Genomic DNA, 26,827 nt, shown 5'->3' with positions numbered 1-26,827 from the left:
TTTAATTAATCATCTTTTGAAGTTCTGACTACCTGATTTTTGTTGCAAAACTTCTATATGTCCTGTCTCCTCCCTTACCTCTTCAGAGCAGTCCCTCAAAGCTATATGAAAGGCTGTCTTCTGGAATTAAGTCCTCAGAAAGCCTTAAAACATAATTTCCAGCTTTTAGATTGTGCACTTTTTTCAGTTGACACCTGTTAAGTAAAACTGACTTGTAGTACTGTTTAGGTTATCTATTTTCTTTTGTCTGGTTCCATCTACTATTGAAAATGATTACTGAAGTATTCACCTATGACTGTGGAACTATTTTCCCTTCAATTCTGTGAATGTTTGCTTCATTATATTTTGAGGCTCATTTTTGTACATATATGTTTATAATTAGGTCTTGTTGAATTAACTTTTGTTTACTACATAATGTCTTTATCCTTTGTAAGTTTTAAAACTGAAGTCTATTTTGTCTGAATTAGTATAGCCTACCCAGCTTTCGTTTGGTTAATATTTACATGGAATATCTGTTTCCATCCTTTCATTTTCAGTTTTCTATCTTTATATCTAAAGTGAGTCTCTTGAAGACTGTATATTTGGATCATTTTTCTAATCCATTCAGCTATCTCTGCCTTTTGATCAGTTTGATCCATTTACATTTAAAATAACTACTTGTGAGGAGGAACTTCTTACTGTCACTTTGCTACTTTTGAAAAAGTCTTATAGGGTTTTTTGGGTTTTTTTTGGTCTCTATTACTGCCATCTACGGAGAAGGCAATGGCACCCCACTCCAGTACTCTTGCCTGGAAAATCCCATGGACGGAGGAGCCTAGTGGGCTCCAGTCCATGGGGTCGCTAAGAGTTGGACATGACTGAACGACTTCACTTTCACTTTTTACTTTCATGCATTGGAGAAGGAAATGGCAACCCACTCCAGTGTTCTTGCCTGGAGAATCCTAGGGACAGGAGATCCTGGTGGGCTGCTGTCATGGGATCACACAGAGTTGGACACGACTGAAGCGACTTAGCAGCAGCAGCAACTGCCATCTTTTCTATTCAGCTTTTTTTTTTTTTTGTAATGACATGTTTTTAGTTCCCTTCTCACATATACTTTTCTGTATATTCTATAGATATTATCTCTGTGATGACCATGAGGAATTCATATAACATTCTAATGTTATTAACAATCTAATTTGGATGATACCAACTTAGCTTCAGTTGCATACAAAAACTCTACTCCCTAAAAGTTCTGTTTCCCCTTTATGTTAATATCACAAATTACATCTTTATATGTTGTATGTCCAATAATATATTTATAATATGTATTTTTAAAGTCTTTTTGGAAATAAAAACTGGAGTTGCTACCAAAATTAAAATAATATTGCCCATGCATTTCTTTTATGTTGCCCATGGATTTCTTTTTTGGATTATTACATCTTCATACTGCTGTGATTACCGTATAGCATCTTTTCATTTCAAACTGAAGGACTGATTTTACCACTTCTTACAGGTCAGGTAGTATACAAATAAAGTCTGCTCTGCTCCTTCCAGTTCAAGGTGATAGGAATGTGGGGATTGGAAAATAGGATGCTACTATCTCAAGACCAAGACCACTGCCACACTAGAGAATGAGTAGGGCAATGGAATCTGAAAATGCCACAAAATTTTTGTGTCATTTTAAAGATGGCTTTTTCTTTCTTGAATGTTTGCTTGGTTCCTATGAATCTTTGATTTTTTTCAGAGTATCTACAAAATTAGTTCAGACAACTTGTTTGCTTTCTTCATGTTTCTTTCTATGGGAAAAGGAGAGCTTGGAACTTCCTAGTCTACCATTTTGTCAAAATACTGTTTTTTAATCTACTAAATTTGCAATGATAAAGAAATAATAAAATTTATTGAGAGTTTTGGCAAACTGGCACCATCATCGGTGTTGGTGACTGCTGGGACAGCAATCTCTATGTGTGTGTGTTAGTATATATATCTGTGTGTGTGTGTGTGCACATAAGTATATATGTGTGCGTGTGTGTTTGTGTAATTAAGTACACAAATACAAACAGAGATTATATATGTATCTGAAGAGACCTAAAATACTAGTATCATCTGACTCCTGGGAACTTAGCTTAAGGAAATACTCATGGGTATATATACAGAGATTTTGCTATATTTATAGTCCACATTTTCTATAATAATGAAATATTGGAAGCAAAATTTTGTCTAATAATATGTATGGAAAAAGTGAAAGTGTTAGTCGCTCAGTCATGTCCAACTCTGTGACCCCAAGACTGTAGGACTGCAGCCCACAAGCCTGCCCACCAGGCAAGAATACTGGAGTGGGTTGCCATTTCCTCCTCCACGGGATTTTCCCGACCTGGGAATCCACCTGCACTGTAGGCGGATTCTTTACCATTGGGGCTACCAGGGAAGCCCAAAGTCATAGGTGTAGAGCCCTGTACGAAGGTCACAGGACAAAAACCTCTGGAACTGACCAAGCCTCATAGCAACTGTTGCCTTGAGCCTCTGGATCTAAACAGGCCAGTTCCTTGACCCCATATTAGGTAAAATGTCTACCCTATTACCCACCCTGAGCTTCAATTCCTAGATCAGGAAGATGCCCTGGAAAAGGAATAGGTTACCCACGCCAGTAGTCTTGAGGTTCCCTGGTAGCTCAGCTGGTGAAGAATCTGCCTGCAAAGAGGGAGACCTGGGTTCGATCCCTGGGTTGGGAAGATCTCCTGGAGAAGGGAATGGCTACCCACTCCACTATTCTGGCCTGGAGAATTCTATGGACTGTATAGTCCACAGGGTCGCAAAGAGTTGGCCACAACTGAGTGGCTTTCACTTTCACTTTTCATTACCCACCCTATAGAACCCTAACCAATCACGTAATGCCACCATTCCAGTAGGAATTTTCTGTGTCTTGAGGCTATAAAAATTGGCTATAAGCCTGCGAAAGGGTTCTGCTCTCTCTCAGGCTGGCCTTCTGTTCTAACAGTGCCTCCCACTCTAATAAACTTTATTCTCCTCTCATTCTGCCTCACATATGAAAATTATTTTCCAATCCACACATGGACCACAACAATAGGGGTTGGTTAAAACATATGGTGCTCCACCATGCAGTGAAATGCTACATACCTAGTGTAACTCATATTGAGGAAGAATATTTACTTTCATTGAACTAATACTAGTCATTATTTCAAAATACATTTTAAAACCAACAGCTTATTTTAAAAAACACTGGACCTCCTCTGCTCCAATGGCAACCACTGCTGCCTGGAATCAGGCCACTTTATCAGTTGAATGGGCAACTGATAGAGTTTGCCCATTCCCCAAACTCTTCCTTAACCCTCTAAGATTCACATCTACTTTGGGTCTCACAAACCCCTGTAGCTTTACTTTTCAGCTCACACTTACAGAGCATTATCTTCTGAACTCAAGGCATCAATTGTGACATTCCATTTTACTGAAGGAAAGAGGATTCTCAAAACATTGGATGGGTTCTCTGGAGGTTAAGAGACTGAGAAATGGAATATTTCCTCCCATATCATTACACAAGAATGTCACAGTCACCAGTGATTACAGCTACCATATATGGTGAGCTGGTGAGCCACGAGGGAACTTAGGAAGGAAAGAATACCTGCCATCCCAATGTTCACTGCAGTACTATTTATAATAATCAGGACATGGAAGCAGCCTAGATGTCCATCAACAGAAGAATAGATAAAGAAGCTGTGGTACATATATATAATGGAATATTACACAGCCATAGAAAGGAATGCATTTGAGTCTGTTCTAATGAGGTGGATGAACTTAGAGCCTATTATATAGAGTGAAGTGAGTCAGAAAGAGAAAAACAAATATTGTATATTAATGCATATATATGGAATCTAGAAAGATGATACTGATGAACCTACTCACAGGGCAGCAACGGAGACACGGACACAGAGAACAAACTAATGGACATGGTGCGGGGGGTGGGGGGGAGGGAGAGAATGGGACAAATGGAGAGAGTAACGTGGAAATATATATGCTTGTTACTCAGTCACCAAGTTGTATCCAACTCTGTGATCCTATGGGCTGCAGCACGCCAGGCTTTGCTGTCCCTCATCATCTCCCAGAGTTTGCCCAAGTTAATGTCCATTGAATTGGTGATGACATCCAACCATCTCATCCTCTGTACACTACTGTACATAAAATAGACAGCCAATGGGAATTTGCTGTATGACTCAGGGAACTCAAATGGGGACTCTGTAACAACCTAGAGGGGTGGGATGGGGTGGGAGGCAGGAGGTGGGAGGGAGGTTCATGAGGGAGAGGATGTAGGTATACCTATGGCTGATTCACGATGATGTGTGGCAGAAACCAACACAATATCATAAAGCAATTATCCCTCAATTTAAAATAAATAAATAAAATTTTAAAAAACACAGAGAATATATGCCATCTAGCAGCTGTCAGACTGCAGTCACTACCTACAGTGAAAGCTGGAGTACATATCAAAGGAATGGTTTCAGGAAGCCCAGACTCTTATATCTCTCCATACATAGAAAAGTGCTAAATTCCTTAACTTGGGTTATCTAGTTTTCTTTAATGATAACCTTTTGATATTCAGACTACCTGTCCTTTGTTAAAAAACTTCTATATAACTTGGCTCCTCCCCTCACCTTCTCCAAGCAGTTCTCCAGGCTTAAATTCCTAAAAATTCCCACTGAATAAAAATAACTCTCAGCTTTTAGGTTGTTAATCTTTAAGTCAACAAGGCCATCTACCAGGCAATGTATTAATCACTTTACAAATATTAACTCATTCAATTCTCATAGGGAGGAAGGGGCCTATCATTATCCTCGTTTTTCAACTGAAGAAACTGTAGCCCTTGGAAGGTTCTATCTTCCTAAGATTCCACAGATGATAATTAGTAGAGGTGAGATTTCAATCCAGGTATTTTGGCTCCAAAGCCAAGGCTTTCAGTCACAACTTTATTGTCTCTTAACTCTTATTATTAGTAAAAATAATGAAATAATGATTAATAATATTTAATATAACACAGAAGTGTAATCAACGATGATTTTCATTGTCCAGAGCTTTTTACTAAGTGTTCTTACTTACAAGAGCTCATTTACCTCTGAAAACTCATTTTGTTGAGACAAGAGCTGAGGTTCAAGTACCCATCATTGATGCTGTGAAACCCACTGCAGGAATTCCAGAGCCATTACTATGGATAAATAGTATAATGTAAAGAATAATAAAAAAGTGCCCCCACAATCCTCAAGCCTTCACAATGTGATTTTACACATCTTTTACAATGGATAACTGACTCCGAAGCCAACATTCATGCAACACAGTACACCAAGTAAGAAATAGTGAAGTTACTGTTTTGCTTAATAACAACACATCTTCACACACCAGCGCTAAAGGATTTTCTTAAGGAAATCAAACTCAAATCTGGGAGGTTCTGACTTCACCAGGGTCCTGCAGCTGTTTAGTGGCCCCAGGGCAGGTTCTCCCGCTGATTTGGCACCGGAGGCGTCTTCCAGCGACTGCTGGCCTCTAGGCAGCGGTGCACCTGAGCAGGTGGGAGGTTCAGGCCTGCGGGTCGTGCACCGCCCCCGTTCTCGGTGCCACCCAGCGCCGTCAGCGCGCCAACTGCCCCCCGCCCCCCACCCTGGGCCGCTCGGAGCGGGCCCTGGACCCCTCCCAAGGCCCCACCGCCCTAGACGCTCAGAACCGATGCCCGGCTTCAGCCTCATCTGGCCGCCGGCGCGCTCACACCCTTCTCCGGCTGACCCCGGGCCCTCCCCGCCGCCCCCGCCGCCTGCTGGTGGAGTCGGGCCGGCGAGAGGCCCCTCCCCGGCGGAGCGGCTCAGCACGGAGGAAGCACAGGCGGCGACAGTACCGAGGCCTCGTCGCGCTCATGGCGTCGTCCGGGTGAGTGCGGCGCTCGCGGCCGCGCCGGTGCGGGCTGCGCGGTGGGTGCTTCGGCCCACCGCCGGCGGCCTACCCCGGCTCGCGGCTCCGGACCCCCGCCCACCCGGCCCTGCGGCCCTCTGCTGCCGACCTTGGTCGCGGGCGGCCGAGGCCGGGGCAGGGGAGGGCTGGGGGCGCGGGCTGAGGCTCTGAGCGTGGGGGGCGGGATCGGGGTCCCGGGCCGCGGAGGCGGGCAGCGCAGGGGGCCGAGGGCTTGGAGCGCGGGCGCGGCAATTCCCCACCCCCACTGGCGCCCGGGGCCTGAAGCCGCAGCGCCCGGAGCTCGGCTGGGGTTTGCCACCCTGCCTTCCGCATCTGTTTTCTCCTCTTGTTCTCGTTAGAGTTGATGCTGGGCTCTCATCGCAGTCAGGACGCAGCCTGAATGTACCCGAAACGTCAGGGGGTAAGGGCAGGGTCAGCCCTCGACTTGGCCAGGTCGGGGCCTCCTTCTTGGTCTGGGCCGTGGGCCTGGTTACAGTGGCTACCGCGATTCCGACATCACCTCCATTCTACCGTCTTGGTGTTAAAATGCTTTTTTAGGAAGTGATGGTGACACACGGAGTTTGTAATTAAATTTTTTTTTTTTAATTGCAAAGTAAAACCTCAGCAATTCATTATGATCATGAAAGCTAGGATTGACAGAATTAATCAAACAGCTATGCTTAACAGAGGAGGAAAATTAGTCTCAAGGTCATTGCTTTAGTCGTTACTAGTTTTCATTTGACTATTGTCCACTGTTGAAAGTGACATAGATCTAGTGGCTGTGATAGCAATTCAAGTTGTAGATCCTTTCACATCTCAAAGGGCTTTTACCTGTTCGTGGTGTGGGGGTGGGGTTGCTGGTAGAAATGATGGATATTACGACCCTTACAGGGGATGGGAGTTCACTCATGCCATGGCTTAATGAACTGACTCAGTGGAGTGGGTCTTAATGGAGCAAGCTGGATTTGACTCCAGCCAAGTCATGGGCATTTTCCATCTACCTGCTGTCTTTCTAGGTTTGGGGAGGAGCAGTCAGAAGTACCCAGTACTTGGAGGTTGTAAATGTAATAAACAGTCATTCCTCAGAAGCCCAGGTTGATTCACCCAGAGGTTCAAGGTCCCACTGTGTTGCTGGCCCTCTTGTCAGGAGAGGGTGAGGCAGGGCAGACTGGAAGCAGCAAGGGCTGGCAGAGCCAGTGTGGGGCTTCCATGAAGCCTTTTAACAAGTGATGGTGCATTTGGTGTCCACTACTTTGTAGTCATGGGTCAGAGGTGGACTTAATGCTGGGCTGGTATGCCCTTCTGTGTGCCAATAGTCCCTAAACTGTGTCCCTGTGGTAGATCATATAAGTGCAGATTTGATATTTGCAGTTTGAAGTATTTTTGAGTGATCTCATAAGTCTGCAGTTGTTACTTATTTCTTAGAGGTACCCATTTGAAAACTGAGGTCACATTTTTAGTATACTTTATTTTCATTTCATGGAAAGAACTATGTACTTACTATGGTATGTACAAATTTGGGAATAGTCTGCATCTCCAGATGTCTGCAGGTTTTGCTGATAGACCAGTGTCTAGCCAGGCAGACCTGGTTTCCTAAGATCCTTTGGCCTTTCCAAGTCAGTCTACTAGATGAGGTGCTGCAGGAATAAGTCCAGAGATTCAGGGCAGGGATGGGAGGGGAGCCATGATTTCTGCTGGGCTGTTTATGGAAGAGCCTCCAAATCTAGTGTTCTTTTCTAAGTGACAATTTCCATAAGAGGATTGGTAAGGAAAGAAGAAATTCTGACAAGTTTTGAGGACCTTACCAATGTGCTAGGCATTATACAAAAGAAAATGGCAAAATGAAGTCATGAAAGGGAAAAGATATATTTGAGATGACTCACAGCTCAGTGTGTTTGGAGCTACATAGAGATAAGGCCAGAGATGGAGGCAGGGTCAAACTGCAGGATCAGATGAGATCAGTCGCTCAGTCATGTCTGACTCTTTGCGACCCCATGAATCGCAGCACGCCAGGCCTCCCTGTCCATCACCAACTCCCGGAGTTCACTCAGACTCACGTCCATCAAGTCAGTGATGCCATCCAGCCATCTCATCCTCTGTCATCCCCTTCTCCTCCTGCCCCCAATCCCTCCCAGCATCAGAGTCTTTTCCAATGAGTCAACTCTTCACATGAGGTGGCCAAAATACTGGAGTTTCAGCTTTAGCTTCATTCCTTCCAAAGAAATCCCAGGGCTGATCTCCTTCAGAATGGACTGGTTGGATCTCCTTACAGTCCAAGGGACTCTCAAGAGTCTTCTCCAACACCACAGTTCAAAAGCATCAATTCTTCGGCGCTCAGCCTGCTTCACAGTCCAACTCTCACATCCATACATGACCACAGGAAAAACCATAGCCTTGACTAGACGGACCTTTGTTGGCAAAGTAATGTCTCTGCTTTTCAATATGCTCTCTAGGTTGGTCATAACTTTCCTTCCAAGGAGTAAGCGTCTTTTAATTTCATGGCTGCAGTCACCATCTGTAGTGATTTTGGAGCCCAGAAAAATAGAGTCTGACACTGTTTCCACTGTTTCCCCATCTATTTCCCATGAAGTGGTGGGACTGGATGCCATGATCTTTGTTTTCTGAATGTTGAGCTTTAAGCCAACTTTTTCACTCTCCACTTTCACTTTCATCAAGAGGCTTTTTAGTTCCTCTTCACTTTCTGCCATAAGGGTGGTGTCATCTGCATATCTGAGGTTATTGATATTTCTCCCGGCAATCTTGATTCCAGCTTGTGTTTCTTCCAGTCCAGCGTTTCTCGTGATGTACTCTGCATATAAGTTAAATAAACAGGGTGACAATATACAGCCTTGACGTACTCCTTTTCCTATTTGGAACCAGTCTGTTGTTCCGTGTCCAGGTCTAACTGTTGCTTCCTGACCTGCATACAAATTTCTCAAGAGGCAGATCAGGTGGTCTGGTATTCCCATCTCTTTCAGAATTTTCCACAGTTTATTGTGATCCATACAGTCAATGGCTTTGACATAGTCAATAAAGCAGAAATAGATGTTTTTCTGGAACACTTGCTTTTTCCATGATCCAGTGGATGTTGGCAATTTGATCTCTGGTTCCTCTGCCTTTTCTAAAACCAGCTTGAACATCAGGAAGTTCACGGTTCACATATTGCTAAAGCCTGGCTTGGAGAATTTTGAGCATTACTTTACTAGCATGTGAGATGAGTGCAATTGTGCAGTAGTTTGAGCATTCTTTGGCATTGCCTTTCTTTGGGATTGGAATGAAAACTGACCTTTTCCAGTCCTGTGGCCACTGCGGAGTTTTCCAACTTTACTGGCATATTGAGTGCAGCACTTTCACAGCACCATCCTCCAGGATTTGGAATAGCTCAACTGAAATTCCATCACCTCCACTAGCTTTGTTCGTAGTGATGCTTTCTAAGGCCCAGTTGACTTCACATTCCAGGATTTCTGGCTCTAGGTCAGTGATCACACCATTGTGATTATCTGGGTCATGAAGATCTTTTTTGTACAGTTCTTCTGTGTATTCTTGTCATCTCTTCTTAATATCTTCTGTTTCTGTTAGGTCCATACCATTTCTGTCCTTTATCGAGCTCATCTTTGGATGAAATGTTCCTTTGGTATCTCTGATTTTCTTGAAGAGATCCCTAGTCTTTCCCATTCTGTTGTTTTCCTCTATTTCTTTGCATTGATCGCTGAAGAAGGCTTTCTTCTCTCTTCTTGCTATTCTTTGGAACTCTGCATTCAGATGTTTATATCTTTCCTTTTCTCCTTTGCTTTTTGCTTCTCTTCTTTTCACAGCCATTTGTAAGGCCTCCCCAGACAGCCATCTTGCTTTTTTGCATTTCTTTTCCATGGGGATGGTCTTGATCCCTGTCTCCTGTACAATGTTGCAAACCTCATTCCATAGTTCATCAGGCACTCTATCTATCAGATCTAGGCCCTTAAATCTATTTCTCACTTCCACTGTATAATCATAAGGGATTTGATTTAGGTCATACCTGAATGGTCTAGTGCTTTTCCCTACTTTCTTCAATTTAAGTCTGAATTTGGCAATAAGGAGTTTATGATCTGAGCCACAGTCAGCTCCTGGACCTAGCCTCCTTTTGTGGGTTTACTGCCCACTGTTTATGGGAGGATGTTTGTCATACAGTTCTTGGGCAATCCATGTGACAGCAGTTTGGAGGTGGCAGAGGGGACAGGAGAGATGGAGCTCATCAGCCTGCTACTGGCTATTCTTCTGCAGGCCTCCACTCCTTACAGCCTGCATCTCTTCTTTACTCTGCCTGCTCCTTCATCGTTGGGGGTTCTTTGGGTTCTATAGTCTATCTCTGTTAATTCCTACGTAGCACATGTTCTTTGCATGATTGCATCCATTTCTTCAGCTTTAAATGTCCAAATCAAAGGTTCATAACCTGGGGTTCATAACTTACGGGTGGGCTTCCAAGTTCCTGCATTCCTTGAAATTGTGTAAAGTATTTGGATATACTTGAATTTGTATAAAATACTAATAAAGAATTAGTATTCTTTATTATATAAAGAAATTGTACAAAGTGTGTGTTTTCCTGGGACCATAGTCTGTGGCCTTCATCATCTGCAGCCTGTCTTGAAGGGGCTCCTACCCAGAGCAACTTTACAACCATCCATCCATACCTATCTAGAGGGATAGCAAACCTAGTTAACTGTTAACCTAGTTAACCTATATACACATATATATTCTATGCTATGCTAAGTCACTTCAGTCGTGTCCAACTCTGTGTGACCCCATAGATGGCAGCCACCAGGCCCCGCCGTCCCTGGGATTTTCCAGGCAAGAACACTGGAGTGGGTTGCCATTTCCTTCTCCAGTGCATGAAAGTGAAAAGTGAAAGCGAAGTCACTCATATATATATATGTGTGACTTATATAAGTCACACATATATATATCATATTGTTAATGGCAGATAATTTGATAAACAAAAGTATAAAATTTAAAAACAAAAAAAGTATAAAACAGAAAATAAAAATCAAGTGTAGTCTGAGTTTCTATAGACCACCAGTTTAAACATTTTGATATTTTTAAAATCAGGCCATTATTTTATCAGAGAGACATGCTCTGCTCCCCACCACCCCGCCGCCCCTGCCACCATCTTAGTTAGGCAGGTATCCTGATAGACATTTTCTATTGCATTTACATGTTTTATCCTTCCCCCCCCATATTTTAATTTATTATTTTACAAATAACATAAAATTTGCCGTCTTAAATATTTGCTCTCTCTTTTACATAAGTGGTCTCATACTGTTCTGCAGCTTGCTTTATTCACCCGGCAGTATGCTTTGAAATGCTTTTCATGTGAAAACAAAGAACAGATCTACCTAAAATTTGACAGTTATATAATATTTTGTGATGCTTATGTTATCTAGTTAAGAATGCTTTCAGTTTTCTTTGTAAGATAATGCTGTACAATTGGTGTCTCCCTATGGACATGCACAAGTGTTTTTCTAAAATAGATAACAATGCATTGTGGTTGGAGGACCTGTCTGTTTTTTAGCTGATGCTACCAAATATCCTTATAAATGACTGTACCACATTCCCCTTCCACCACCACATTGTAAGGGTCCTCTACACCTTCCAACATGTGATGACATCAAACTTTAAAAGTTTTGCCTGTCTGATGGAATTATTGAATCAAGAAATAGTAAGCTAATGGCATGTTCATTCACCCTGTCTTCAAAATAGAAACTTCATCCCTGACTCCTTATATCCCCTTGGTGCTTAGTCGCTCAGTAGTGTCCAACTCTTTGTGACCCCATGGACTGTAACCCACCAGGCTCCTCTGTCCATGAGGATTCTCCAGGCAAGAATACTGGAGTGGGTTGCCATGCCCTCCTCCAGGGGATCTTCCCAACCTAGGGATCATACCCATGTCTCCCACATTGCAGGTAGATTCTTTACCATCTGAGCCACCAGGAAAGCCCTTGGAAATAGTCCTAATTTCTTTGATCTGGTTGATAACATTGAACTCTAACCACCCATAATATCTCATAAGTAAACTCATACCCTCAGGTTTTTGTTTCAGAAAATGTGGTCATTGTAACACTTAAGTAGTCTCTACACAAGGCCTGGAGTGATGATGAGATCTGTCCTGGACTGAAAGTAGGGGAAGCAAGGAGAGCCACAGAACACCTCACCTGCCCTCCTGACCACTCTCCCAGGATTCATCTCCCTTGGCAGCTGAAAGCAACTCCCATTAACATTGACTGGATATTTAAAAGTCCCCCAGACTTAATGCAACCTTTTGTCTTTCCTGTCCAGGAAGATTCTCTCCAACACCAACATTTTGTGGGAAAGGAAAGGATCCTGGGCTTCCCTTCCTGGGAAGGACTCAGCTTTCCCAGTGAAGCCTGTTCTGGTCCAAATGGACCACAAGAGCTTCAAGCTCTTCACACTGGGTGGAGGATGGGTCTTATGGCCAGGCCAGGGGGAGGAAGAAAAGGGCCCACAGATCACACCATGGGGATGAGACACTGAGGAATTCGTGTGAGGTATATATATCTGCTCCTGGGTAAAGTCCAAAAGAGCTGTGAGCCTCTGCTCAGGAGCTGCTGTGGCTTCCAAAGAATGCATGCATGTGGCTTTGGCAGCAGGATGCAGACTTCGCTCTTCCTCTGTAGATCTGGGGTTGCTCAGTGAACCAGCAGCCACCCCAGTGGCTCCCTGCTGGAGAAAACTAGAGAACTGGGAGGGTTGTTATAGCTGAAGCATCCCTGGCTCTGCAAGAGCAGCTCACCAGACTCCACTTACGTGCTCACGGGTGTCAGATGTGTCAGTGCTTCGTCAGATGGAGTGCCATGTGGTGACTTCTCTCTCAACTTAAAGGAGAACCTCTTCTTACACATAACCATGAGTGTCAGGAGTTTTCCAGCCCAAAGGAATGTTCTTTTAAATTTAGATCCTGCCTGCTTCTAAGGAGTGTGTTGTTAGGCCCTCTTGAAGTGTTTTTGTTTATATTGTGTTATTTAATCTTCATAGCAACCCTATAGTAAGTACTATTATTACCTGCATTGTAAAGATAAAGAAATTGAGGCCCAGCTAAGCAGTTTAAGTTAAAACTTGATACCTAACAGGCCCATTATGGATAACTGGTTTAAATTTATTTACTGAGGCACAACAAAAATGTTCGATTCAGTATTTTGTTCTGATCACAAAGCACGTGCAGCATCTCTGGCATGCTCGGAATGAAAGTGAAGTGAGGATGTGTTCACTTGGTTTATTGGAGCAAGAAACTGTTTTAGCAGAGTGGTTATACCCTCAATTTTGCTTGTATGAAATATGGCTCAGTGTAGAATAATTTAGACACAGCTCTTTCTTTTAAAGAAGAATTCCCTCTAGGAGGTTTTACATTCCTAGTGAGATGACCTGCATGTCAGGAAGGCCTTTTTTTCTGTTGTAGTTCAGACGTTGTTCTGTCTTAGATTCTCTGCATTGTAACTTTTTATAAAACTGTTAGTTGTCTTAAATGCACATGGTAAAATTTTCAAAATGAACATAAATGAAAACTCAGGCACCTTGCCTCCTGCTCCTGTCTGAGAAGCTGGCTTCCTCATTAGAGAAGCATCTCCCTGGGAGGCAGGGCACAGGGTGGATTCCAGTCCTTCTTGTTCTGTTTTAAACCCAGAATGTTTTTTGGAGATATCTTTGTTACTTTGTTTCTATTTAGCTTGGTTCTTTCTCATGGATTTGTAGATCTTTGTACATTGAGAAAACTAACTTTCATCCTTTGCGTTATACATGCTTTTCCACTGTCTGGCCTTTTGACTTTATGAAGTCAAATTTTAAAGTTTTAAATATTTATTTCAGTGCATTTTTGTTTCATTTTCTAATTTAACTCTTTGATCCAGGTAGTTTTCATTTTGGTGAAAGGAGTAGTAAGAATTTACCTTTACTTTTTCCAAGTTGTTATAATTGAATAATCACCAGATACTTAGAGCTACCTGGATCAGGGACAAAATTCCCAACTGTATTTGGGCCTACTCTGGGGTCCTCTTTTACTGAACTCTTCGTCTATTTGTGAACCAGTACTACAGCTTTAATTTTTTGTGGTTTATACTATGTTTTACTGTCTGGCAGGTTTTGTCCTCCTTCATTACTATTCTTTTTCAGAATTTTCCTGATTATTATTGTACAGATATTCCTGAGTAGAGCCAACTTATCTGTTTTTAAACCTAAATTCACTTATAGGTCAATTTAGTGAGAATTGACTTTAAAATTATGGTAAGACTTTCTTTATCCAAAAAGGATATGGGCTTTCATTTGTTCAAGTCTTTTTTTTTTTTTAAATATAAATTTATTTATTTTAATTGGAGGTTAATTACTTTACAATATTGTATTGGTTTTGCCATACATCAACATGAATCTGCCATGGGTATACACGTGTTCCCCATCCTGAACCCCCCTCTCTGCTCCCTCCATGTACCATCCCTCTGGGTCATCCCAGTGAACCAGCCCCAAGCAACCAGTATAATACATCGAGCTTGGACTGCCGATTCGTTTCATATATGATATTATACATGTTTCAGTGCCATTCTCTTCTTTAGTATTTAGAAATTCTTTTCATTTAGAGGTTGAACATTTTTATGTATATTAAAATTTTTTTTTCTTTTTGATACTCTACATGGGAGTCCTCCTTTCACATTGTTAAACTTGTTTGTATATAGGAAGGCAATTTGGTTATTACAATTTTTTTTGTATGTCCCCAGCTTACCAAGTTATCTTCTTGCTCACAGCAATTTTTCAGTTGATCTCTTCTATTTTCTTTCTGTTATCACGGATAAATAACAAGTTGATTCTTCCTTTGCTATGGGCAGACTGTGTGTCTTTTGGGTCCATGGTGCAATGCTGCTTTCCCTAAGTGCCCCCAGCCCCTTTGCTGCTCAACATCTCCAAGGAGGTTGTTTGTGGGTCCTGGGCCAGAACATAAACATTGGCTTGCTCATGGTGCCCTCCAGCCAGGCTCATCTATAGCCTTCCCATTTGAGACAGTAGCAGCTCTACTGAGTCTTAACATTTGAGGTTTACCAGACTCTTTCTCACATGCTCTCCAGTCCTGCACAGAGTTCAGAGCCCAACCCTGTGTTGTTGCCTCTGGTGCTGCCACCCAGATCTGATCTTCCTCATCTCTAGTCTGTTCCCAATATGAAACAGGCATATTGACTTGCACTCAGACCACCTTCCAGAGTAAAAACCGGAGTCTTTTCTATGGCCTGGAAAGTTTGCTCATACGTGACCTCTTCTGTGTCTTCCTCCTACTCACTCCATACCAGTTGCACCATCTTCCCACTGAATGCTGAGCACCTTCTGGCCTGTGTGGTGCCTGAAACACTCTCCTCATGGAGCCAACCATATGCCCCCACTTGCCAAGCTTGCACTTGATGTCCCCTTCTCCAGGAGGCCCACCCTGACCTAATTATGCAGTATGTGCTGCCCGTTCACCACATGTCTGGTACCCTGATCTTAGTCTACACTTTCTTTCTTTCTTCCACAGTGTTTGAACACCTCCTAGTGTATCTTCTATTTAAACTTTCAAAAATAGTTTGTCAGTTTCCCCTACCTCCTTGAATGTAAGCTAAGAGCAGAGGTATTTATGTCCTTCACAGATAAATCCAGAACTCCTAGAAAAGTTCCTCAGTTCAGTTCAGTAGCTCAGCTGAGTCCGACTCTTTGCGACCCCATGAATCGCAGCACACCAGGCCTCCGTGTCCAACACCAACTCCGGAATTCACTCAGACTCACGTCCATCGAGTCAGTGATGCCAGCCAGCCATCTCATCCTCTGTCATTCCCTTCTCCTGCCCCCAATCCCTCCCAGCATCAGAGTCTTTTCCAATAAGTCAATTCTTCGCATGAGGTGGCCAAAGTACTGGAGTTTCAGCTTTAGCATCATTCCTTCCAAAGAAATCCCAGGGCTGATCTCCTTCAGAATGGACTGGTTGGATCTCCTTACAGTCCAAGGGACTCTCAAGAGTCTTCTCCAACACCACAGTTCAAAAGCATCAATTCTTCAGCGCTCAGCCTTCTTCACAGTCCAACTCTCACATCCATACATGACCACTGGAAAAACCATAGCCTTGACTAGACGGACCTTTGTTGGCAAAGTAATGTCTCTGCTTTTGAATATGCTATATAGATTGGTCAAAACTGTCCTTCCAAGGAGTAAGTGTCTTTTAATTTCATGGCTGCAGTCACCATCTGCAGTGATTTTGGAGCCCCCCAAAATAAAGTCTGACACTGTTTCCACTGTTTCCCCATCTATTTCCCGTGAAGTGATGGGACCAGATGCCATGATCTTCATTTTCTGAATGTTGAGCTTTAAGCCAACTTTTTCACTCTCCACTTTCACTTTCATCAAGAGGCTTTTGAGTTCCTCTTCACTTTCTGCCATAAGGCTGGTGTCATCTGCATATCTGAGGTTATTGATATTTCTCCCAGCAATCTTGATTCCAGGTTGTGTTTCTTCCAGTCCAGCGTTTCTCACGATGTACTCTGCATATAAGTTAAATAAGCAGGGTGACAATATACAGCCTTGACATACTCCTTTTCTTATTTGGAACGAGTCTGTTGTTCCATGTCCAGTTCTAACTGTTGCTTCCTGACCTGCATACAGATTTCTCAAGAGGCAGATCAGGTGGTCTGGTATTCTCATCTCTTTCAGAATTTTCCACAGTTTATTGTGATCCACACAGTCAAAGGCTTTGACATAGTCAGTAAAGCAGAAATAGATGTTTTTCTGGAATTCTTTTGCTTTTTCCATGATCCAGCAGATGTTGGCAATTTGATCTCTGGTTCCTCTGCCTTTTCTAAAACCAGCTTGAACATCAGGAAGTTCACGGTTCACGTATTGCTGAAGCCTGGCTTGGAGAATTTTGAGCATTACTTTACTAGCATGTGAGATCAGTGCAATTGTGCGGTAGTTTGAGCATTCTTTGGCATTGCCTTTCTTTGGGATTGGAATGAAAACTGACCTTTTCCAGTCCTGTGGCCACTGCTGAGTTTTCCAACTTTGCTGGCATATAGAGTGCAGCACCTTCACAGCATCATCTTTCAGAATTTGGAATAGCTCAACTGGAATTCCATCACCTCCACTAGCTTTGTTCGTAGTGATGCTTTCTAAGGCCCACTTGACTTCACATTCCAGGATGCCTGGCTCTAGGTCAGTGATCACACCATCGTGATTATCTGGGTCGTGAAGATCTTTTTTGTACAGTTCTTCTGTGTATTCTTGTCACCTCTTCTTAATATCTTCTGCTTCTGTTAGGTCCATTCCATTTCTGTCCTTTATTGAGCCCATCTTTGCATGAAATGTTCCCTTGGTATCTCTAATTTTCTTGAAGAGATCCCTAGTCTTTCCCATTCTGTTGTTTTCCTCTATTTCTTTGCATTGATCACTGAGGAAGGCTTTCTTATCTGTTCTTGCTATTCTTTGGAACTCTGCATTCAGATGTTTGTATCTTTGCTTTTCACTTCTCTTCTTTTCACAGCTATTTGTAAGGCCTCCCCAGACAGCCATTTTGCTTGTTTGCATTTATTTTCCATGGGGATGGTCTTGATCCCTGTCTCCTGTACAATGTCACAAACCTTATTCCATAGTTCATCAGGCACTCTTATCTATGAGATCTAGGCCCTTAAATCTATTTCTCACTTCCACTGTATAATCATAAGGGATTTGATTTAGGTCTAGTGGTTTTCCCTACTTTCTTCAATTTAAGTCTGAATTTGGTAATAAGGAGTTCATGATCTGAGCCACAGTCAGCTCCTGGTCTTGTTTTTGCTGACTGTATAGAGCTTCTCCATCTTTGGCTGCAAAGAATATAATCAACCTGATTTCGGTGTTGATCATCTGGTGATGTCCATGTGTAGAGTCTTCTCTTGTGTTGTTGGAAGAGGGTGTTTGCTATGACCTTATGTTCAATGTGTCCTCTTGTTCTCTCAGAGAGAGAGCAAGCTCTTGGGGGTCTCCTCTCATAGGACACCAATCCCGTCACATCAGTGCCTTACCCTGGTGACTTCATTCAACAGTAATTACTCCTCTAAAGGTCATATATCCAAATATAGTTTCATAGGGGGTTATGGTTTCACTATAGGAATTTGGGGGAATATAATTCAGGCCATGCAATCATTGAAAGGAGAGTTGTAAACTAAAATGCATGAGACAAAGGTGTGATTCTGCTGCTGCTCTCTCTTGCAAGACTTGGCTCTGCTTCCAGTTGAAACACAGAGACTCAGTTAGATGTGAAGTTCTTTGATGAGAAAAAAGAAGAGATTTATATGTATATTTTTAGAAATGGGCACAAATTCAGGGTTGTCCCTGTGATAATTACACTCTTGTCTTCTACGTCTTGCATGGAGAAGAAAGGGCTGAAGTTAAGTTCCTGTCTTGGTAAGTTCTGACGAGTGTCCTGAAAGCCTGTGTGCAGGGGGAAGAGGCCAGGGAATACCCTCAGTGGAACTACCTGTCCTCTGCCCTTGTCCTCCCTGTGTCTCAGCACAGGGCTCCATGTCACCGCCACGACAGGCCTGCTTCTTCCCCTCTGGAAAACTATTTTTAACCAGTCATGGTTAATTTTTTATTCTTTTTACAAAAGCTATATATGTTCTTTTCAGAAAAATGAAGCGAAGACAATGAAAACCTCCATTTTTGTCAGCAATAGGATCAGATTTAGTTAGAGAGTTGCCTAGTACTCTGCAATGATAACCTGGAGTAGGAAATAGCAATCCACTCCAGTGTTCTTGCCTGAAAATTCCATGGACAGAGGAGCCTGGTAGACTATATAGTCCCTGGTGTCACAAAGAGTTGGACACAACTGAGCACACACACAGTGCACTGTTAAAATGGCTAAAACAGCTGTGAACACAGTAACCACTGGGGTTACCAGAACTCTTTTCAGAGAGGGCTGAAGATGAGACCTTCAAGGAACATGCTGGGATAATAACCAATGGTCCTGAAATCCTTCTTTCCTCTAGGAGGATGAATTTCATTAACACAAAACATTTGTTTTGCTGATGAATTAAATGGAGCTAGATTACTTGTCTCTAAGGGGGCCTGCCACAGTGTTTTACACTCTTGGAAAAACATTGGTTTGAAGGGGCAGCAGATTACAAGTTTTCTTGGGGCAGACACACATACAGTTCTCACCCTGACCCTGAGTAATAGCATTACTTTAATAGCTCATTTAGCTTTATTAAATCAGTATGTGCCTCTTCTATTTAAAAAATTCAAATAAGACAAAATAAACTGATATCATACTACCCACAAATAACTAACACTATTAACTTGAACGCATTTTGTTTGGAAATAACTTCTACTTAGAAATAAGTTACAAAATTAAAAAGGCACCTCATACAGAGTCTCCTATTCTTAATCTTTTAGCTCATTTACCATTCCCATTTATCGTTCTATGGGTATGCATGTGTATACACACACACATAAATACATACATATATACTTTTTTCTTAACCAGAAGTTAAGAAAAAGTTAGAAACTAACTTGCATGTATCATTACCCTTTATTCCTAAATTCTTCAGTACCTTATTTCCTAAGAGTAGAGATATTCTCTTACATAACCACAGTACCAGTTATCAACATCAGTAAATGTGACATGGATAGCATCTATATTTCAATTTAGTCAATAGATCACAAAATGTCTCCTTCTGGTTTAAGATCCAGTCCAGGGGTAGTTACTACATTTTTTCCTTATCTCTGTAGCACCCTTAATCTGGAAAGTTCCTCAATAATTTTTTTTTTCTTTTCAGACATTCATTGTTGTTGTTTAGTCGTGTCCAACTCTGTGTGACCCTATGGACTGTAGAGGAGCCCCATTCTTCAGGGTCCTCTGTCCATGGAATTCTCTGGGCAAGAATACTGGAGTGGGTTGCCATTCCCTTCTCCAGGGGCTCTTCCCAACCCAGGGATCAAACCCGGGTCGCCCTCATCACAGGCGGGCTCTTTACTGCTGAGCCACCAGGGAAGCCCAAGACGTTCATACTTTGTGATAATATTTTTTTCCCCTGTCACAATACATTTCATTTTGGGTTTGTCCTTATGATTACATCAAGGTTCTACAGTCTCAGCCAGAGTGCCTCATAGGTGATGGTGTGTACTTCCTCAGGGTACCGCAGCTGGAGGCACATACAGCTCTCTATCCCCATGTTCACTGGCTTTGCTTACCCCGTCAAGTATAATTGCTAGTTTTTTTCTTTTTTCCTCCTGGCACCTAATAAGCAATCTGTGAGGAAACATTTTGGGCCTGGGCAAATATCTTACTCCCTGTCAACATTCTCTTGCCAGAACTGGCATTCATTGGTGTTTCTAGCTTGAACCATTCTTTATTAGGATAATTCTAAAAGTCATGCTGTGCTACCTGCAGCACCGTCCACATTAGCATTCTGTTATAAGCAAGAGCCCTCATTTCCTCCCCCTGCCATTTGTTTGTCTGTTTGTTATCTATACGGACTCACTAATACCTGTTTTTCAATGGTTTTAAATTGATTACTGTATTTAATTATATTCATGCTCAAACTGACTAACACTTGGTAGTGGGAGCCCCTTCAAGGTGGCTTCTGTGTCCTGTGACGTACCCCAGCATTTTTTTTTTCGAGTACTTCCTAGTTTTCAGAGGGATTCTCTGGTAGCTCAGCTGGTAAAGAATTAGCCTGCAACGCAGGAGACCCCAGTTCAATTCCTGGGTCAGGAAGATCCGCTGGAGAAGGGGAATGGCTACCCACTCCAGTATTCTGACCTAGAGAATTCCATGGACTGTATAGTACATGGGGTCACAAAAAGTCGGACACAACTCAGTGACTTTCACTTGCACTTTTAGTCTTCAGAAATAAAATGCTCAGGCTCATCTTGTTCTTTTGCTGCTCCAGCCCTGGACTCTCTAATTCCTCCAAGGAGACCTGATAGCTTTTAGTGTGGTGTGATATTGAAAGGTACTTGGTATGCTCACTAATATTGTAGTGTCTTTGCTTCAGGCCTTTTCAATGGACAGAGCTAGGAAATGTATGCATGTGTACACAGATACACGGACATGCATGTAGAAATCACGAGTGCATACCAGTACCTCCAATCCCAGTGTACCTCTGTGAATTCTTTTTCTAACTTCCTTCATTCTTTATTTGTGTGCCCTTTCTTCAACAATGGAACCCTGACTTCTGACAAAATGAACACATTTAATCATTCCTATAATATACCTTAAATAGTTTATTCTTAAATAGATTATACTTATCAAGGCTACTTAAATTAATTCAGGATCATCCCTCCCTGCCCACAGTATTAACTTTTGATGAACATCCTTCTAGATCTCCCTGTATACACCTTTAGATAAAAAGACAGTTTTATTAAATAGTAATCAGACTCTACATACTCTTCTGTAACCTGGCTTTTCCCAACCAATGAAAATATCATTAACATCATTCCATATCATACAACATCTTTTTTTTCCACAAAATGAGATCCATAGAATATTTTTTAATGATTGCACAATAAGACTGTACCATAATTCCTGTTATTGGACTTTGATTTAAAAGATGTCCAATTTTTCACATAATAGTGTAAAAGAATGAAAATCTATCTTTTATCCACTTGGCATCAACATATTTGTAACTAAATTTTAATTGTTTCAGTAGGATAGAAGTGGACTTACTGGTCAAAGGATACATATATATATATATTTTTCTTTTATGCTTTTCTGGATGGCTGTTTGCTCTGTTCCACAGTTTTTGAGTGCTGGTTTTTCTAGACACATATGGGCCTGGCTTTGAGATTCTAGTTTTGAGGATCTAGAGTGTGACCAGGATTTGTACTTTTTAAAGGCTTCTTAAGAGATTTTGATGTGCATCCAATTTGATAGGTGAAAGTGGCATTTCATTAATTTAATAATAATTTTCTTCTGAAATTGTTTCAGACACTCAGATTTGGGAGAAGTAACATCAGAAATAAAAGCTTCTGAGAGACGAACAGCTGTGGCCATTGCAGGTAAAGTTGGGCTTGGGCCCACCCTGAAGCAAATCCATTTCTTCTGTCCCATTGGGATTCTGGATTCCAGAATCATACTGGGCAGGATCATGGACCTCAAAAATAAGTAAGCATAAGGAGCTTGCCAGGCTCCTCTTTCCATGAAATTCTCCAGGCAAGAATATTGGAGTGGGTAGCCATTCTCTTTTCCAGGAGATTTTCCCAACCCAGGGAAGCCCCCATTTTGGATCTATCTTTTATTAATTTGGTGCTCCTCAAAATGAATGCGTCCTATTGGATATTAATAGTGTTATGCAGAAATAACCCTACAAAAATATGCAAATAAATTTGGGTTAATCAAATTTTATTTTATCCATTCAAACAAATATTTGTTGACTATTTACCATGTGTTGGTTTTATTGTAGGGATTGTGAATATAAGAAACAATAGTGAATGCAATAACCAAAAATCCTAGTCTTTTGGGAACTTAAGTTCTAGAAGGTAGGCATTGTGGGAGTTCATGGTCAGTTGCTCAAGGCTAAGCAAAGCTGAGATCAAGCAATAATTGCTCAAAGCCCTTCAGTTTCTCCAGACCTTGAATTGTACTATTCATTAGCCACTAGGCACACATTTAAAGTTAAATAAAATTAAAAATCCAGTTCCTCAATCACACTAGCCATATGTCAAGTGCTCAGTAGCCATACAGCTAGTGACTGCATGTTTAACAGTGTAGATAGAGAACAAGGCAATCTATTGGCAGGCAGTGCTGTATAAAATCGGGAAAGAAAATTTCAGGGTGGGCTGGGGAAAAGCAGTGGCCTTACTGGCTTATTGTGAGCTACTGCTGCTCCTAAGTCACTTCAGTCATGTCTGACTCTGTGTGATCCCATAGACGGCAGCCCACCAGGCTCCCCCGTCCCTGGGATTGTCCAGGCAAGAACACTGGAGTGGGTTGCCATTTCCTTCTCCAATGCATGAAAGTGAAAAGTGAAAGGAAAGTCGCTCAGTCGTGTCCGACTCTTCACAACCCCATGGGCTGCAGCCTACCAGGCTCCTCCATCCATGGGATTTTCCAGGCAAGAGTACTGGAGTGGGGTGCCAGCTAGGTTGCCCTATTTAGTTCTTTACAACAGCCTCATAAGATAGTCATTATCAGCCCTTTGTTTCATTTGAGGAAACTGAGGGTCAGAGATGTTCTAGCCCTTCTCCAAAATTCTATCTTCCCAGTGAATAAGGCTTTTGTAATTATTAAAAAAAATTTCTTCTTCACATGCCTGAGGCATGTGAATTCCTCTTAAGCATATTAGACCTAAAGCAAGCTTTTCAACATATAAGATTAAAAAAAAAGTTGTATTGAAGTATAATATAAATATGGAAAAGAGCCCATATTGTAAGTACATAGCTTCATAAAGTTTCACAAAGACTGACCTATGTTAGCCAGCATCCAGGAGAAGAAGCTAAACAAAAACATTACCTAAGAAGTCCACCTTCTAATCACTTCCTACCATGCCTTTGCCAGACATAACCACTCTTTAGACTTCTAAAAGCTTAGATTAATTTTGCTTGGTTTGTGCTTTATATAATTATCCTATAGAATATATTTGCTTTTGCTTTATCTCAAGTCTGAGGACTCTAATTACTTCATAACTTTTTCTTTAAAAAAATTATTTAAATCATTGAAGAGAATTCTGGAAGATGGCATAGCAAGATATGCCAGGAATACCTCTCCTCACCTGGACAGCAGTTGTGCTGGCAGAATCTGATGTAATTACTCTGGGACTCTGCAGTCTGATGGAGGCTTCCAACTTCCAGGGGCAGAATTAGAGGGTAAACTGCAGTTAATTTTGGTCAGTTTCAGCTCTTAATACAGTAGCAGTTACCCATCTCTACCCACAGCCAAGTGGCAGGCAACTGTGTACATGGTCTTGGAGTAACTTGACACAGCATGTGAGATCCAGGGTGAGCAAAAAAAACCCATCCTCTAAATATCCAGTATCTGTGCTCTAATTGCTGATTGCTGTTTCTGATCACAGAACTGAAGGCAAAGAGGGGGACAGCAATTGTCAGAACTCCAAACATTGTTGCAAGCCCCTCCCCCTCTGGCTGAAGGGCCTTACAGGGAGAATCAAAAGATCAACACCTTCCCATCTATCATTATTTGCTTATTTCTATTTTGTAAGCCACACATTAAAGAGTAGAACATTCAAAAACAACTGCATATCTGGGAAAAATTAGAAAATAACTGTGCATTCCCAGGAAAATGCTCAAAAAAGATCAGTTCAGTTCAGTTCAGTTCAGTCGCTCAGTTGTGTCCGACTCTTTGTGACCCCATGAATCGCAGAACTCCAGGCCTCCCTGTCCATCACCAACTCCCGGAGTTCACTCAGACTCACATCCATCAAGTCAGTGATGCCATCCAGCCATCTCATCCTCTGTCGTCTCCTTCTCCTCCTGTCCCCAATCCCTCCCAGCGTCAGAGTCTTTTCCAATGAGTCAGCTCTTCGCATGAGGTGGCCAAAGTACTGGAGTTTCAGCTTTAGTATTATTCCTTCCAAAGAAATCCCAGGGCTGATCTCCTTCAGAATGGACTGGTTGGATCTCCTTGCAGTCCAAGGGACCCTCAAGAGTCTTCTCCAACACCACAGTTCAAAAGCATCAATTCTTCAGCGCTCAGCTTTCTGCACAGTCCAACTCTCACATCCATACACGACCACTGGAAAAACCATAGCCTCGACTAGACGGACCTTTGTTGGCAAAGTAATGTCTCTGCTTTAGAGAAGACTTTAAGTTTACATCTTAAGCTGAATCTCAGCACAGCAACAGCCAACTGCAATCAAAAACAAACAATAAAAAAATAAGCATAGCAAACCCTGAGTAAGGGGAAATAATCTGATTTCCATAATTAGCACATTATTAGATTCAAAGGTGTTCAACAAAAACATCAGAAAGCATAGAAAAAATAGGAATATGTGGTCCATTCAAAAGGAAAAATATATCAACAAAATCTGTCCCTCAAAAGACTTTGTGGCAGATATATTAGACAGACTTTAAAACAACAATCCTAAAGATGCTAGAAGAACTAAAGGAGGATATGGAGAAAGTCAGGAGAATGGTGAGTGAACAAAAGGTGAATATCAATAAAGAAATAGAAAACCTAAAAATAAGCCAAAACAAGTTCTAGAGCTGAAGAGTACAACAACTGAAATGAAAAATTTACGAGCAGGATTCAAAGGCAGACTTGGCAGACGGAAGAATGAATTAGTGAACTTGAAGATCGGACAGTGGAAATTATCAAAGCTGAGGAACAGAAAGAGAAAAGATTGAATAAAAGCAGACAGAGCCTGTTTGACACCATCAAAAGGACCAAGATACTCATTGTAGGAGACTCAGAAGGCGAAGAGAAAGAAGCAGAGAGAATATTTGAAGAAATAATGGCTGAAACTTGCTGAATCTAAAGAAAGATGTGTATGTAATCATCCAAAAAGCTCAGTGAACTCCAAGTAAAATGAATTCAGAGAGACCTACACCAAGACACATAATACAAAGAAAAAGAAGAAATCTTGAAAGCAGCAAGTGATAAGTCACTACAAGTGATTTTCAAAGAGATAATCTGCAGATTTCTCATTAGAAACTTTGAAGGCCAGAAAATGTAGTCAAAGTGTTTAAAAAAACTGTCAACCAGGATTCATATATCCAGCAAAATTGTGCTTCAGAAATGAGGGAGAAATCAAGACATTCCCAGATGAAGAAAAGCTGAGGGAGTTTGAGACCACTAGTTATTCCTAAAAGAAGTGCTTAAGGGAGTGCTGCAAAGAGAATGGACATTCATTAGACAGTAACCTTATGCTGTATGAGAAATAAAGATCTCAGTAAAGTAGATACATGGGCAATTATATAGTTAGTATTATTGTAACAGTTGTTTGTAACTGCAGTTTTTGTTTTCTATGTAATGTAAGAGACCAATATATTTAAATTAAAAATTAATATGATAGCTAGCATTACTGTAACATTGATTTGTAATTCCAAATCTTGTTCTGTATGTAATTCAGGAGAGTAATACATTTGAAGAGTTATTAGTTTATGTTTAGGGGCACACATTATATAAAGATGTAATTTTGTGATATCAAAAAACAAAAGGGGTTTTTGGTTTTACAGTGTGTAAACAATTAGAATATATATGTTGTTGACATTAAATTAGTATAAATTCAAATTAGAATGTTATAAACTTAGGAGACTAAATGTAATCCCCATGGCAATCACAAAGGAAATTGTTATAGAATATACACAAAAGGGAATCAAGAAGGAATTTAAACATTTCACTACCAAAAAATAGACACAAAAGAAGATAGGAATGCAGGAAATGAGGGACATAAAGATATAGCACAATGACAGAAATAAGTGCCTCCTTATCATTAATTACTTTAAATGTAAGTGGATTAAACTCTCCCATCAAAAACCAGAGATTGGCAGAATTGATAAAAACACATGACCTAACTCTTGCCTGGAAAATCCCATGGATGGAGGAGCCTGGAAGGCTGCAGTCCATGAGATCATTGAGGGTCGGACACGACTGAGTGACTTCACTTTCACTTTTCACTTTCATGCTTTGGAGAAGGAAATGGCAACCCACTCCAGTGTTCTTGCCTGGAGAATCCCAGGGACAGGGGAGCCTGGTGGGCTGCCATCTATGGGGTCGCACAGAGTCGGACATGACTGAAACGATTTAGCAGCAGCATAAGAGACTCACTTTTGAGATCCAAAGACAACTTGTAAAAGTAAAAAGATGGAGAATGTGCAAATAATTATCAAAAGAGAACTTCAGTGGCTATACTAATTTCAGATGAAATAGGCTTTAAGTAAAAAACAACTACAAGAGAAAGAGAAGGACATTACA

At 41.5% G+C, this 26,827-nt stretch overlaps 1 protein-coding gene across 2 annotated transcripts in view; it reads left to right on the top strand.

The window, feature by feature from the left end:
• The first annotated feature begins 5,516 nt into the window (after positions 1 to 5,516).
• URGCP (upregulator of cell proliferation) overlaps positions 5,517 to 26,827 on the top strand; it is a 33,428-nt gene continuing 12,117 nt past the window's right edge. Inside the window, exons 1-2 of one of the 2 annotated variants that reach the window (XM_070777271.1) lie at positions 5,517 to 5,907; positions 21,884 to 21,954. In XM_070777271.1, the coding sequence (XP_070633372.1) occupies positions 5,894 to 5,907; positions 21,884 to 21,954 (85 nt within the window). In that variant the 5' untranslated portion in view covers positions 5,517 to 5,893. The remainder of the gene's footprint in view (positions 5,908 to 21,883; positions 21,955 to 26,827) is intronic. The other variant, XM_070777272.1, reaches the window with a different exon arrangement.

This window comes from Bos indicus, chromosome 22 (genome assembly GCF_029378745.1).
Source record: "Bos indicus isolate NIAB-ARS_2022 breed Sahiwal x Tharparkar chromosome 22, NIAB-ARS_B.indTharparkar_mat_pri_1.0, whole genome shotgun sequence".
Taxonomy (NCBI): domain Eukaryota; kingdom Metazoa; phylum Chordata; class Mammalia; order Artiodactyla; family Bovidae; genus Bos; species Bos indicus.
This window is presented reverse-complemented; position numbering and strand designations above follow the sequence as displayed.